At 42.9% G+C, this 15,639-nt stretch overlaps 1 protein-coding gene across 1 annotated transcript in view; it reads right to left on the reverse strand.

The window, feature by feature from the left end:
• Nucleotides 1-15,639, reverse strand: part of CCDC88C (coiled-coil domain containing 88C) — a 228,223-nt gene that overhangs the window by 10,781 nt on the left and 201,803 nt on the right. The window contains exons 28-31 of the mRNA XM_036736733.1: nucleotides 12,604-12,792; nucleotides 6,226-6,294; nucleotides 3,390-3,458; nucleotides 621-910 (exon numbers count right to left, since the gene is read on the reverse strand). Coding sequence (XP_036592628.1) covers nucleotides 621-910; nucleotides 3,390-3,458; nucleotides 6,226-6,294; nucleotides 12,604-12,792 — 617 coding nt within the window. The remainder of the gene's footprint in view (nucleotides 1-620; nucleotides 911-3,389; nucleotides 3,459-6,225; nucleotides 6,295-12,603; nucleotides 12,793-15,639) is intronic.

A 15,639-nucleotide genomic window follows, 5' to 3' on the forward strand; every position in this document is an offset into this window, starting at 1 on the left:
CAACTCCGGTGATATGCTGGTGGTAAGGCTGCTTTGGAACACGAATAATGGGAAGCCTGATGCCACCAGGGCACCCCCACGGAAAATGGTCTGGGACATTCCATCGTTTGGGGCAATGATGTTCCCTTTCTTTTGAGGGGCTTGAAGTAGTTTGCAAACGTCATCATCATTAGCAGCAGCCAGCATTTATCTAGCGCTTTAAAGTTTATAAAGCACTTTAAAAATATTCTCATTTGATCCTCAAAACCACCTTGGAAGGTGCTCGCATTACCTCCACTTTACCGATGAAGAAACTGAGGCAGAGATGACGTGATTTGCCTGGCATCGTGCAGCTGATAATCGTCTGAGGTTGGATTTGAACTGGGGTCTCTCTGACACTCCCAGTCCAGCATTCTATCTACTCTATCACATAGCTACCCCCCATTGGTGTTACCAGCTCAATTCACAACTGGGAAAACTGATGACCCAAATCAATGAATTACTTCTCATCATACGTCAACCACCCTCGGTTCTCTATCCAAAGCCCTGCCCACAGGACCAAGTTACTGCCCTTCCTGTGGTACGTCTCTTTCCCTGGCTCACAACCAAAGCCGCTTACTCACCAGCAATGCCTAACTTACATTGGAGGGGGATTCCCTGTTGCTCTCTTCCAGAAACTCTTCCAAAGTCACCATCTCGCTGCCTGGAGAAGCAGAGCTCTGCCTGACGGCGTGAGGCTGGCCAGGATTATTCTTCTGGAGAGCCTCCTGAGGGACTGACCCATTCCTGGGTGGAGGATGTTCCTGTCGGCTCATGGACAGCGCCGAGCGACTCAAGGCAACGTCTCGAGGCAAAGTGGCCACGTCCCTGCTGGGGAACAGGTCTTCACTCCCAAAGCTCTCCGATCTGCCGTGGATACGATCAGAAGAACCTGAATTGGGGTGGGAGCCAGACACTCTATTAGTCCTTACTGATTCGATTTACTACATGCTAGGCACCAGGATGAGTCCTGGGAATACAAAAAAGGGCAAAAAATAGTCCCTGCCCTCAAGGAGCTCATGTTTTAACAGAAAGAGGAAGAGTATGGAGAGAAAGCTACAGCGCAGACATATTTTCCTGGCTTCCATGGACAATTTATTCCATAAGCTAAGTTTGAACAGATACTAAAAGGAATATAGTACCTTACTGATCTCAATGCTACTTAGGTTTTAAAGATTTATATAAACTGTATTTTAAAGGACAATTTGGAATTTTCAGAAGGAATGAATTTGAAATGTCCATTAGAAAACAAAAAGAAAAAAGCGAGATAACCTGAAGTAAACCTTTACTATCTTCCCACACCTTCCAACGCCTCACTGCTGTGTAGAGGTCAAGTCTGGGCTTCTGAGAATGCTGCTGGCAGGTATGAGGAAGCATGAAAGGCCTCTGGGATAGACCCGCCAATAACAGACTGGGGCTGTCCACTGAAGGACAGCCACCTGCTGAGGACTTTTCTTTAAGTCACAGACACTTGGGAAATTCTCTCTTAAGATACCAACGGTGATGCCCAACGGAGACTGTAGATCTTCTAAGTACCGGAGTATAATACAGCTGAAAGGTTGCTTAAAAAGTTAAACTGTCTGCACGAATAAAAGGGTGTGTGTGCTTGAAGCCTCCCACTCTGACATTTGATTATCCAATCCTAGACCTGATTAGACAGAGTGATGTACCTCAGACACCCATAGCTGTTATAACCCTGGGCAAGTCTATCTTACCAATCTGTGGCTCAGTTTCCTCTTCTGCAAAAACGAAAGGGTTAGACTTGATGGTCCTAGGAGTAATAGCGAGTATTTATAATACTAGTTTATAATATAAAGTACAATACCAGCATTATAAGGCATTATTATTTAATATAATACTACACCAGCATTATAAAGGATTACACCTTCAGATTTGCAAACTGCTTTATAAACGCCATCTCATCTGACTCTCGTGACAACCCTGAGAGGTAGCTGCTGTAACTACCCTATTTTACAGATGAAGAAACTGAGGCAGAAAGAAGTGAAGTGACAGTGACTTGCCCAGGGTCACACCTAGTAAATGCCTAGGGGTAGGATCTGCACCCAGGTTTTCCTCACTCCAGGTCTAGTGCTCCATCCACTGCATCACCTGTAAATTTATGTTCCTATGGTTTCATTAATGGATCTTTGGGATACTTACTTCACAGCTCATTAACCTGCCCTAAGGAAAGGAAAAATGGCAGCTGTAATTTCAGTTCATCTCATTTCTCCTCAGCACAGCTTTTGGGTTCACACAATAAACTCAACTGGAATTTGTGGGACGTTTGCGGATTTGTTATTAGTGAAACCCTTGGTCGTTATTAAAATAAACAAGATAAAATAAAAACCAACCTTATAAAACAGCGATGGACGGCTATTCCTCATTCAAAGAGATTTCCTATGGGGTTCCTTTAATAAAATAAGCTCGATGGGCGCGTTTAAAAAGGGATTTTAATTTGCAAAAAGCATTACTTCAGTACGGCTCTTTTCAGGAACAGTGGTGCTCTTCAGTGTTTCTGAAGTCACTGCTTTTCACTTAATGTGGCGTTAGACATGCTTTTTTAGATACGCTCTTGTCTTCCAAGACAACAGAAACTCTGGCCTAAATTGTTTTCAGTCAGACCTTCATGAACTCACTTTCCATTCTAATATCCAGTACTCCATTTTAATATTAAACATGATCTTAACATTAAATACAATTAATTTCATATTTAAATATTGTAATTGTGCAAAAGCTAAATTATACTGAATACATATCTAATATAATTGTAATTAAATAAGATAATAATGTATTTAATTATATAATATTCCACATATAATAGGGACATTATTTAACATTTGATAAAATTATATTTACTAATAGTGCAATTACATATTACATTAGCTTGCTAATATATTAAGTAAAACTATCGCAGATCTAAGAATGAATGAAACAAGTAATTATTAAGTGCCTAATATGCACCAGGCACTGTGATAAGCATTTTGTAAATACTCTATCATCTGATCCTCAGCCTGGGGGGCTTGTGAGATTATTATCCCCATTTTACTGAGATAAACCACACTTAAGTGACTTGCCCAAGGTCACACAGCCAGTCATCATCTCAGCCTGGATTTGAACCCAGCTCTCCCTGACTCCAGAGCCAGAAGAGACCTCAGTGGACCATCTAATCCAGTGCTTTCATTTTACAGATCAGGAAACGAAGGCCCGAGGAGATTAAATAACTGGCCCAAGCAGCAACTGTCAGAGGCTGGATTTGAACCCAGGTCGTCTCACCTCTACAGCGCCCAGGACAAACCCCCTGGAAGACACTATGGTCTGAGATGGCCTTCGTCACTGCTAAGAACCCTCAGGAACAGAACCACGGCGCTTACCTTTCAGGTTAAGAGGCGAGCTGTTGCCTGAGGCAGTCCTGCTGCTCTCCAAGCTGTGGGGTCGGGACACTGAAAGGCAACAGCAATATTTCTTTAAGGAGTCCGTGACCAGGTGCAGTCCAGGCAGAGAGACACCGGTCTAATAAAACCACCCATCGTCTCTGCTCCGTTTTTGGAAACGCTATGGACAGGGTAGGGCAGGGAGCATTTTTTGAGACACAGCTGTTACGTCGTTACCAACAGGGCAGAAAGGAGGAGAACAGGGAAGGTTTCTCTGAAGAAGTGACGTTCAGAAGTCAGGCTCTAAAGGATGGGCATGACTTCAGCAGGTGGTGCCAGGGAGGAAAGGTGTAAAGAGGGGCCAGAAATCCCAGGGCCTATTTACCTGTCAAGAGCTCCGGATCCCAAGCATCTTGACTGAGGCCCGAGCACATGTAGGGACTTGAGGAGGTCAACAAGAATGTGCTATCTAACTGTCCCTTCTAGGCTTATCATGAAGTCCGTGGTCTAGCCAAACTGGTGCTCCTGCTGCTGTTCCTAACACAGGGCACCCCATCTCCTGACTCCATGTCTTTGTACTGGCCACTACCCATGCCTGGAATGCACTCCTTCCCCACCTCTGCCTCGGAGAATCCTTCAAAGCTCAGCACAAACTCAATTCCTGCAATGCTCCCTTCCCACCTCCCTCACTTTGGCTGTGCAGAACCCCTCAAAGCTTAGCGCAGATTCAACTTCCCACATCATGCCTTTCTTAGCACCCATCCCCCAGCTGCTGGTGCCTGCCCCAAATTACCTTGTATTTGTTCCATATAAATCAATCAAACATTTATTAAGCACCTGTGGTGTCCTGGGCACTAGGCATACTTTCTGCCTGTCTCCTCCAATCAGCACTTGAGCTCTTTGAGAGCGGGGAATGTCTCAATTTTCCACTGGATTCCCTTAGTACAATGACTGGCACCTCTAAGTACTTAGTAAAAGCTTTCCCATTCCATTCCTGACACACCTCATGCCCGTATTGAGGCAAACCCTTATTCTTAAATAAGCTGGAGAATGACTGGCAGCTCCCATAACAACCTTGGACAAACAACCATGCCTCTTTCTCAACATCCAATGTTAGACTGTGCTACAATCAATCGGGACTCCTTTTGTCTTCCCTGGAACAGGCCCTGAGCTCTCCTGCCCCTGTTCATACCATTCCACCAGTCTGAATTAATACCCATCCTTTAGAGCCTGGCCCAGAGGTCATTTCTTCAAATTAACCTTCCCTATTCTCCCCATATGGTAAAGACGGGGTACTTTACTTATACTCAGAGGTCTGCTGATAAAGATTTAACAAATGGCTCCCCTGGTCTGCTGGTAAAAATTTAACAACTGACTCCTAACCCACAAATAATCTCAATTACTGACATTTTCTCTATCACTTTTCTAAGTCTAGACAATCCATAGAGCAATGGGTCAAGCCCTGGGTTTGTAGGTTGGCTGATTTCTGAAATCAGAATGACTGATTCTCACAAGCCGGCTCTAGCATTCCCTTACTTATACCTCCCTAAAGGCACTGGTCTTGTAACAGTCATTTGCATGTAAGTCACATCCCTCTGACTGCACAGCTAGCTCAGTGCGGCCAGGACCATGTCTTCCTTGGATTCTGTCTCTTTCCTGGCACTCCGCTCCATACCTAGTAGGTGACCTTCGCAGATGTCAGTCGGAGGAAATGCAATTTATAATTGTAATTTCTTCAGCCTGTTCATTTCATTCGCTTCTGACTTCTACTTGATTTAAGAGGACAACCCAACTTCCAGCCTGACAAGTATAGAAAACCACCCATCTGGCTCTTATACACGTTCCTATGGAGATTCTTAGAACGGTAAGGGAGCAGATAAGACAATGTCCTTTGCAAAGAAACCACTAATCATATTATTCATAATGATAGCAATAAAAATAATAACAAATAATTATAGTGCCTAGAGAGGCAGCCCCCAAACCAGGAAGACCTGGGTTCAAGTTGTGCCTGTAATAAGTCATTTAATCTTGCAATGCTCTAGGCAAGTCTCTAAAACTAGAAAAGATGCTGACTAGAATTGGTGAAGGGAGTTTGCTCACCAGAGAGATCCCTATGGGAATGAAAACACAGGTATGGGCCCAGTCTAACGACAGAGAGAGGACAGAGACGGAGAGGGAGATATGGAAAGGGAGAGGGGGAAGTGAGACACACATATACACGTATACATCTTATCTAGCAAGAAGAGAGAGAAGGAAGACAGAGGGAAGGAGGTAGGGGGAGGGAGACGAAGAGGAAAGATGGGGAGAGGGAGAAGGGGAACACACTTTAAAGCCTACACAGAGTTCTGCACACATCTCATTTGAAGAACAAAGCCATCCTCTATGAGACAGTAGCAGTCTCCCATATGACTGGAGCTTCAATTAGAAGCCAAGAGGAGTTTAAGTGAGGTTGGTTCCCTTCCCCAAGGACATATGCTCACTTTTACGGAACGTTCCAAATTGGACACCATGCTAGACACAAAAAACAAGAAAGAGCAGGTTCTCATGAAAACTAGACCTCACCCCACCATCAGAAGGCAAGTTTCTTGCTAGATTAAAATTATACTAAGAATTTTGTTCACATGAAAAAGAAAAAAAGAAAACAAGTTTCTTGAAAGTTTTTGGTTTTTTTGTGGGGGAGAGGAAGGGGGGTCTTTCTATGCCCAGCACCTAACACACATAGTACCTTTCATATAATAAAGGCTTGATGAATGTTCATTTAACCAAGTGCTTGTGGCAGATACATTTCTAAAATGAAATACCTTCCTGGCTAAACGACATAATGTAGACCACTTACCGTGTTGCCTGTGGCTAGCGATCTCTAGATCTGGGGTTGGCTCACAAAGGTTATCATCAGAATTATAACCTAATGTGAAAAAGATGCAAATTATCAGAATAATTCATAGACATATACCTGATCTCAAAACCCAACAATTTTAAAAATCTTGGGCAGGCCTGGGAGAGAGAGGTTGTAGTGTTAAGTAGGGTGGAAATTTTTTGTTGCCTTCTATTTTGGAATGCTAAGGCCATCAAGGGCTTTTGAGTCTTGCCTTTGTTTGAATCAAACATCTCTAATTGGATCAAGAGACTTTGATCTGCTTAAGCCATGGTGAAGGCTTAAGTCACATGGGTTTGAGGCTCATGATTGTGATGCCCCCTGACCCTAAACAGGGTATATAAGCTCTGAGGTTGGCGGTTTGCTTTGGGGCTCTCACTCACTGGAAGAGTGTCACGTGATTTGACCAGACGAGATTCCGGGTAGCTGCTGGAGACCCCCGGCTTTGAAAACCCAGATGTTGGTGCTTCTCTTTTTGGTAACTATGTATGTGTTGTCTTAATCAGCCAAAGCCTGTCTGTTGAATTGTGTTATTTGCTCTGTTTATATTTTCTCTGTAATTTCTGTTCGTATTTGTTCTTGCTGGCATTTCCCCCTGAACTAAATGAATGATATGTGTACGTCTGATTAAAGTGAGATTGTAAACCCCTTAAAGTTGCTTTGCCCAATAGAAAAGCACATCAAAGGCCCTGAGCTAGCAGCCCTTCTGTGTGCTGCTGTTGTTGGTCTTTCACCCCCACAACAGCGCTAGCAACATTGTTGTTACAGAAGTAAAGACAGACTGAAAAGGGAAGCTAGTCAGAGGCTTTTCTGCATCAAAATCTCACCTCAGAAACCTTAGTCTGCTACCTTTAGTGCATCCTTATCGCCTAATGAATTAAACAGAAACTCTTGACTCAGCCCTCCAGGCTTCCACATCCTCACTAAGTCTCCAACATACTTTTCCAATTTGATCTCTTATGACCAACTGAGAGAACACATGCACAACACTTTGTATGCCTTAAAACACCATATTATCTCTCCTTCATATGGTCTTGTACTTTCACACACAAGATTACTCTCTCTCCACTATGCTCACGCCGGATTCTCTATGTCCTGTGCTTTTACCCCCAGTGTCTCCAATGCATGTCTTTGAAATGGGTTCCCTTCCTTCTGCTAAGATTCCTTCCTTCCTTTAAGGGTCATCTCAGTTGGCCCATCTATCTCATCCTTCATGACACATCATTCCAGCTGAAAGCGATCTCTCCCTCCTCAGATTCCTCATAGCACTTTGCAAGGTGGTGAAATGGGTAGAGAGGCCAGGCCTGGAGTCAGGAAGACCCAAGTTCAAATCTGACCTCAGATACTAATGAGCTGTGCAACTCTAGACAAGTCACTTCACCGCTGTTTGCCTCAGTTTCTTCATCTGTAAAATGGAGATGGTCACAGCACCTACCTCCTTGGGTTATTGTGAGGACCAGACGAGATAACAACTGCAAAGCTCCTAACAGCGTTTGGGCACTTACATAGGGCTGTCTAAATATGTGAATTCCCCTGTCCCCAGCCTTTGACCAAAAAGCTTCTTGAACATGTTTCTATTTATTTTGTTAGTTCCCAATTTACATATAAGAAGCTTTTTAACATCCATTTTAAAAAATTTTGAGTTCCAAATTCTCCCTCCCCCAGGATTTTGCCGGGAACTTGCAAACAGCAAGGGTTTAATGCGTGCTTACTGAAGGAATGACTGAGAGCTCTGTTCCGTGCCCTCTAACTCCAGTGGGATCCAGTAAAGTCTCGGGCTGTTTCCAGGAAGGGAAGTCATACTGTCTTTTTCCTCTACTTCTCCCCCAAGAACCCACTGACTTACTTCTCCATTTAACCTTTAAGCCTTTCTTTTCTGTTTACCTCCATAACCTTTAACAGGGCTTATTTCCTTCTTTGAAACAAAATGGACACTCTGGGTACTCAAGAGAAAACTGGCCTAAGGACAAAATAAAAGGGGTTTAATATTTAAACCACTGAGTCATGCTTTTTGGCATCAAAGCCAGTTACACCAAAAGGAGGTGACCCTGAAGGCAATGAATTAGTCTTTTTCTAGCCTGGACTTTTATTTATTTCCCTTGGAGTGGGGGGAGAGTAGAGGGAGCAGGGAAATTGGAAAGGCTCGCCAGAATCTTTAATTAACAAAAGTCTATCAACTTGGTACATATTCAGTTTTTTCCCATTTTAAAAAAATTTAAAAATCTATTTTATTTTGCTAAATCTTTCCCAATTACATATAAGAATTTTTTAACATTCATTTAAAAAAAAATTTTGTTCCAAATTCTCCCCCTCCCACCTCTTTCCCACCCCTTGAGAAGACAAGCAATATATTATTGATTATTCATGGGTCCACATTCCTTGACAGGGGGAGGGACAGGGCCTGTGATTTCAATGACCCGGTGAACTCCCAGATGACGAAACTCCCTCCATCAAGGTAGGCGTATCAGTGCCTTCTCCGCAAGATACAGACCAAAAATTTTGGCCAGAGTATTGTGGTTAAACGACTTGCCTAGGTCATACAGCCAGTATACGTCGGAGGTAGGATATGAGCCAAGATCTTGCTGGTTCTGAGGCTAGTTCTCAGGTAGCAAGAGTGATGAACCAGAGTCAAGAAGGGCTGAGTTCAAATTCAGCCTCAGACACTTACTAGCTCTGGGCAAGTCACTTAACCTGTTTCCCTCAGTTTCCCCATTTGTAAAACAGGCATAATAATAACCGCTGCCTCTGAGGGTTGTTGTGAGAATAAAACGAGGTATTTGTAAAGGCCTTTGCAAAACTTAGAGCATTATGTTATAATTATTAAGTTATTATTTACTCACCATACCACCACAGCCTCTCACGTACCAACCTATGTATAATCTACACAATGGGAAGGCAAGGTAGTTTGGGGATGGAGGCACCAGGATTTGCCAGGATGGAGAACGGCTTCATGGGGAAGCAAAATGATCTTGTCCCAAGTCCTTACGGCTTATTAGTGGCAAAGCTGGGCCAAGAAACCAGCTGACCAGGGACACAAAGTTCTATCTCCTCTGTGGGTACCTGCCTGCCCTCTGTAACGGACTTCCAACCAACGGAAGGTCAAGGTGGGAAAAACGGAACCTTTCTCAACTACCAAATAAGATGATGTAAGTAAAGTACACTGTAGACTTTAGAAGCACTATGTAATTGCTAGCTGTTTATTATTATTATCATTAATTCTTAGCTTGTCTTCTCTCTCTACATTAGTTTACTTGGCGACCTCATCAGCTCCCAAGGATTTAATTACCATCTCTATGGAGATGATTCTCAAATCCACCTACCTGGCCCAAATCTCTCTGCCAACCTCCAATCTCTGACTGCCTTTCAGACGACACCTTAAACTCATTAAATCCAAAACAGAACTTATCATCTGTCCCCCTAAACCCTCCCCCACCCCTTCTACCTTGGGAGGGCAATATCATCCTCCTAACTCCTCAGGCTCATAACCTAGGAATCATCCTGGATTCCTCACCTTTAACATTCCCCTACCCGAGCTATTGCCAAGGCCTGCTAATGTCACCCCTGTAATATCTCTCAAATACGCTCCCTTCTCTGTTCTGGCAATGCCACCATTCTCGTGGTGCCCTTTGTGACTTAGCCCCCTCCTGCCCTTCTAGTCTTCTTACATATACCCTTTAAGCCAGTGACACTGACCTCCTGGCTCTTCCATGAACAAGATACTCGAGATCTCTGTCTCCTATGCTTGGAATACTTTCCTTCCTCTGCCCCAACTACTTACCTCCCTGGCTTCCTTTAAGTCTCCATTAAAATCCTTCTCTAGGAAACCTTCCTTATGCCTCCTTAAATGCACCTCTTTCCCTCTTTTAACTATTTCCTATTTATCCCGTGTATAGCTTGCTTTGTACATATTTGTTTGCACGCTGCTTCTCTCCCCCCACCCCCAAACAGACTGTAAAATCCTTGAGGGCAGGGGCTGTCTTTTGTCTCTTTTTCTATCCCTGGTACTTAGCACAGTGCCTGCCACGTAGTAGGCACTTTAAAATGTTTATTGAACTTAATTATCATTATCTGATAGCACTGTTCCACAAAGGATATGCTAAGGGAAATGCTCTGGGCCGGGAAGAGAAAACTGCTTAGTAAACTACACTGTTGAGATTAGCTCATAATAGCAAAGAACCATCAGGAAATGAAATGCTGCAAATTAATTCCCATTTTGTTTGGAAAAGATGGGAAAAAGTCCTCTTCTTAAAACCACCTAGGCACAGGTCCAATTCTAATTTGGCAAAAATTCATACATTTTCCCTACAAAACGAAGATTTGTCTTCTACATTAACAAAAATCCTATGTACGTACATACATAATGTACCCTGGATACTTAAAAGCTCAGCCACTTTTAACTGGTTTTAACCCGATCCAGACCAGACTGCAGTGCACAAGAGGAGGAATCCCTTCAACCTCCTCCAGCATTTTGTATGCAGGCCTTGGTAACCAACAACAGATCAGGCCTGGGCCGAACTAAGACGGGTCAAGCCATAGGCCAGAGTCCAAACAAGGATCTAGCCCCATCACTGGCCTCTAGTTGAAGCAGACAATTAGGCAATACGTCGGCCCAGAATGATGAACCTCGAGCGAAACATGTTGAGAAGAGAAGGCTCCAACTCCAAGCCAAATTACTTTCTGAAACAGCCCCTGGACCCGAGAAGGACTAGGATTTTGAAAGCTGTTGTTTCTCCCAGAAGTGGACACTGATACACTGAGCTACAAATGTTTGCCTCAGCAATATTTCATAGAAAGAGGACAAAGGTACAAATCTCATATTTTTCACTTACTACCCACCATCAAGGGGTACCTACGTGGTACAGTGGATAGGCCTGGAGTCAAGAAGATTTGAGTTCAAATCTGGCCTCAGACACTTATGTGCTATGTGACCCTGGACAAGGCATTTAACTGGATTTGCCTCAGTTTCCTCACCTGTAAAATGAGCTGGAGAGAAACATGGCAAATCACTCCAGTATCTTTGCCAAGAAAACCCTAAATGGGGTCATGAAGGGTCAGACACGACTGAAACAACTAAACAACAAAAACAGCCTACAATCAATTCAATAAACATTTATTAAGTGCCTACACTGGACTAACTGGCCTTGAGGATATAATTTCCCCCCTTTGGGCCTCAGCTTTCTCTTAAAAAAGTCTACATCAGGGGTTCTCTACTTGGGATCCATGGAGAAATCCTAGGCAAGGGCCCTGTAAACAAGGATGGTTAAAGAATATATATTTTAATTTTCACTGACCTCTCTAACAGAAACTTAGCACTTCCTTCAATTCTCTAAAAACATTATTCTGAGAAGGGCAAAACAAGTGCCACAAAAAAAGTGAAGAGCCCTGGGCCCAGACGATCGCCAGAGGCCTTTCTAGCTACCTCCTGATCCTACGCCAAGAACACGCACATGTTATTTCCAGTATTCAAGTATTCTGCGTCGACACATTTTCCCATGAGGAATTTCAAAAGACTGTTCTGAATCACGTTCTCATTTCAACCTCCTCGCCACCCTGAGGATTTTCTATTCACCAACAACTGTGTCATCCTGAGCAGAGTGCAAACGGTTTACTGGAGATCACCCGGCTCGTCAACGGGTAGGGACTGTTTTATTCTTTGTGCTCGTATTCGTTCAGTTATTTCAGTCCTGTCTGACTCTTCACGACCCCGTTTGAGGTTTTCTTGGAGTGATTTGCCGTGTCCTTCTCCAGCTCATTTCACGGAGGAGGAAACTGAGGCAAACGGCGTTCAGTGACTTGCCCAAGATCACCAGCTGGGTGTCTGAGGCTGGATTTGAACTCAGGAACATGAGTCTTCCTGACTTCAGGCCCAGCACTCTAGGGCCACCTAGCTACCCCAACCTGTAGCTGTATAATATTGCTTAGCACATAGTAGGCACTTTAATAAATACTTGGTGGTGGATTCTCCCTATGCCCCAGCAGCCTCCCTCCCAAAACTACTTCAGATTCATCTTGTACATGCTTATGTACGTATCGTCTCCTTTGCAGAAACTAAGCTCCTTGAAGGCAAGGACCGTTTTCACTTTTGTCTTGGTACGCCCAGAATCATAAAAGGCATCCAGGACACATCCGATAAATGTCTGGTTGACTAACAGCTTATGGGATCACAGGCTGACTGCTTCTCATAATGGGTTTCTAGAGGATTTTTATGGAAATGGAATGCATTTTTTCCAACAAATGTTGGAAATCAGAATGCAAAATGCACTGAAGGTCAAAGGCTTGACTTCAAGCCCAAGAATGGATAACGGATAATTACAGGGACGGTGGCACTCTCCTACCTACCTTTAGGCAGGCCTGTGTGCCTGGCAATGGGGGTCGAGCTAGAAGGGGTTAGGTGGATAGCTGAGATGGAGTGAGCCCTGGAGCCCAGCTCTGTGTGCCAGTGCTTGACCACAGAGTCTGTGGAACCCTCAAAGTGGTCGCTGCTGCCTCCATGAAGGGAACCTCGTTTCTGCTTCGGATCACTGGTGCCTGCGGCAGGAAGAGCAGAGGATGGGGAAGGTGGAAGAAAAATTAAGCGTTAAAAGACTCCTCCCAGGATATCGATCACGAAGAGAAGCAAGAAGCCGGGGAGGAAGGACACACACAGGACTGCACAAACAAGCAGCTTGACAGACAAACTATTAATGAGCACTGCCCCAATAGCTTGTTTCAAAGGAAACCTGATTTCATTTAAGGCCTCTTGGGGCCTGTTTTAAAAGGGACTCTTACCTGTCACATCAGGTACAAACCAAAGAGTGAGAGAGAAGAAAAAGAAAGTATCAAAGAAAAGAAACAGAAAGGAAGATAAGCCCCGAAAGATTAGCTAGGGAGCAAGCTCCCTTTTAACATTTTAACCAGATTTTGAAAGCTTCTAAAAATAGGGTCTCTTGATAAAATTCTACTTAAAAAAACCTTAAAGTAGATATTCCAGTGACTTAGGGAGTCAGACTGTGGCTGGTGATTTTTCTGTAATACTCAGTATTATTCGTGATCTTCAAAGGTTTGACATCTCACAATTTTTTTAAAAGGAAAAATGTGGACCATTATGCACGTTCCTTCCCCCAAAAGAGAAAAAAAAACATATTTTTTCCTTTGATTTGCAAAAAGGGAGAGCAGTGAATAGCTTTTTTTACATCACAAAGTACAAATTAACCCAACAGCCAAACTTTCCTGACCTTAGTATAACTGAAAAATAAAACCAAACCAATAACATTCTAAAAATGTTTCATTTTGATGGCCAAGGTATTATATATCATCTATTTTTTTAGTCAAACCCTGCTCTACCCCCAAACCAGAGTCTCTTCTGCATGGACTCGACCTTCTCTAACCTCTCAGAAATAAGAAAATTGGACTCAATGTGCCAACCATTTAAGTGGTCCATACCTCTAAGTACATTTTGCATTTTGGGAGGCAACCTTGATGAGAAGCAAGATTCGAGTTTGGTGAAGTGAATCTGCATGGATTATGTAGGAGTTAAGTTAAAACAAGGACCAAATGGGAGGAGAGCAGAGATGAAAGGAGATGGGTAGGGATGAAGTGAGCAGTTAGCATGAAGGACAGAAATAATATGGTCTTAGAAAACATGCCAGAAGGACAGAAAGAAAGGGTAAAACAGCAGATGTGCTTTAGCTAAAGGCCTGCGCTGACCAGCTGTTTCTTCCTTTCCCTGGTAATGTTGGTGTTGTCTACAACTATTTTTATGTATGAAATTTTCATAGATATAAAGCTCTGTCCTAAGGGGGAATCTAATCTGTCCTAGGACAGAATGATCCAGTTTTTCAAAATACATAAAAGGAGCAGCAGATCCCTTAAAACAAACATGGAACAGAGAGACATCAGAACTGAGCCTTTAATAATAGCAGCATGTAACAGGTGGTCATACTTGTGAGGATATTATGACACGGCAACAGGAAAAGGGTGGTGACTTAAAACTCAGTTGCACAAGAGATAGAGTTTTTTTTAAATCCCACTTTATGGAAAGCATTACATTTTAGGAAGTGTAGCAATAGCTGACCGATGCCAATTTACAGCGGGACATGAAATAAGCCTGCAACGACACGAGAGACTCGGAAGCACACACAACTTTGCTCACTTACTATGGAGCCCTGGTCCGAGAGATACATACGTGTGCTGTGTGTACCAGGAGGTTCCCCTAAACTAATGCACTGAAGAAACAATCCAGCAGGTGTAAGAACTCATCTTCTACTTTGGAATTACAATCCAGATTGGCTAGATTAAGACTTGGCTTGGGTTTGTGATTGGAGTACCTTATAGCATTGGGATCAAAAGGGAAGGGAGGGTCACTCGTGCCCACTGTCGGTCACTTAGCATTTACACTACTGTTTTTGCTTTGGAACTCCAGAGATGAATGAGGGTACGTGATGAAGAAAGATGATAAAAGAAAAGGTGGTATTAGAAATCTCCAATGGCCGAGAAAGACAGAGACTCGTTAGGAGAGGGTGGGATGTCGGAGGAAGACCAGAATCGCAGGCGTTTAGAGAGAGCTGTTGGAGACTTTTCTTTGTCCTTGCTTTTGCTTCTCAAGAAGGGACTCTTTTTGCGTGGTGCTGCTAAATGATCATCACCCAGGTGGCCCAAAAAGAAGAAAACAAAATAAATGAAATGAACAGAAATGCGAGAAACGAAAACAAAATTATCTCAACAGACTTAAGACCCCCACATTACCTCATTAAGCAGAAAGGGCTAGAGTGTAGTGACTGGCATTTTCAAAGCATTTAATGAATGATGGTTGATTGATTTGATTGGCAAAGTCATACACTGTACTCAGACCCCAATTAGGACTGGGATCAGACTTGTCAGTGGTGGCAAATCCTTTAAGGCCCAAATTTCATCCATTCATACATCACAAGAATTATACCCTGACCATGGGAGAGACAATGTGGAGTAGATTTAAATGTAACAATTTCAGTTATTACACAGAAGGAAATCATGAATTTTGTGCACAGAATACACAATTCCATAGTTGCTACTTCAGTAAAAACTGCAAAAACGAATTCCCAAGGCCTCTTCCTGATAGAATATCTTTGTAATAATATATAATTCTGTGGTTTTCCAATCAATCGAAGTGAATTTTTAATCTAATAAATTTAATTTTAAATTAAAATTAAACTTCTAATTTAATAAGTTTAATTCAAAAGCACAACTCCAATTTTCTTTGATTTTCTATGATAACATTTCTTTAGTCTGAATTTTAATTCGCTTTTTTTCTTAACCTACCGAAGAATCCAACAAACTCTACATTGCTATAACTTCTTTTTCCACTCCGGTCCCCTCCCACTCAATTCTATTTGGATTTTAATAAATGATTATTTTTAT

This window comes from Trichosurus vulpecula, chromosome 8 (genome assembly GCF_011100635.1).
Source record: "Trichosurus vulpecula isolate mTriVul1 chromosome 8, mTriVul1.pri, whole genome shotgun sequence".
Lineage (NCBI taxonomy): Eukaryota > Metazoa > Chordata > Mammalia > Diprotodontia > Phalangeridae > Trichosurus > Trichosurus vulpecula.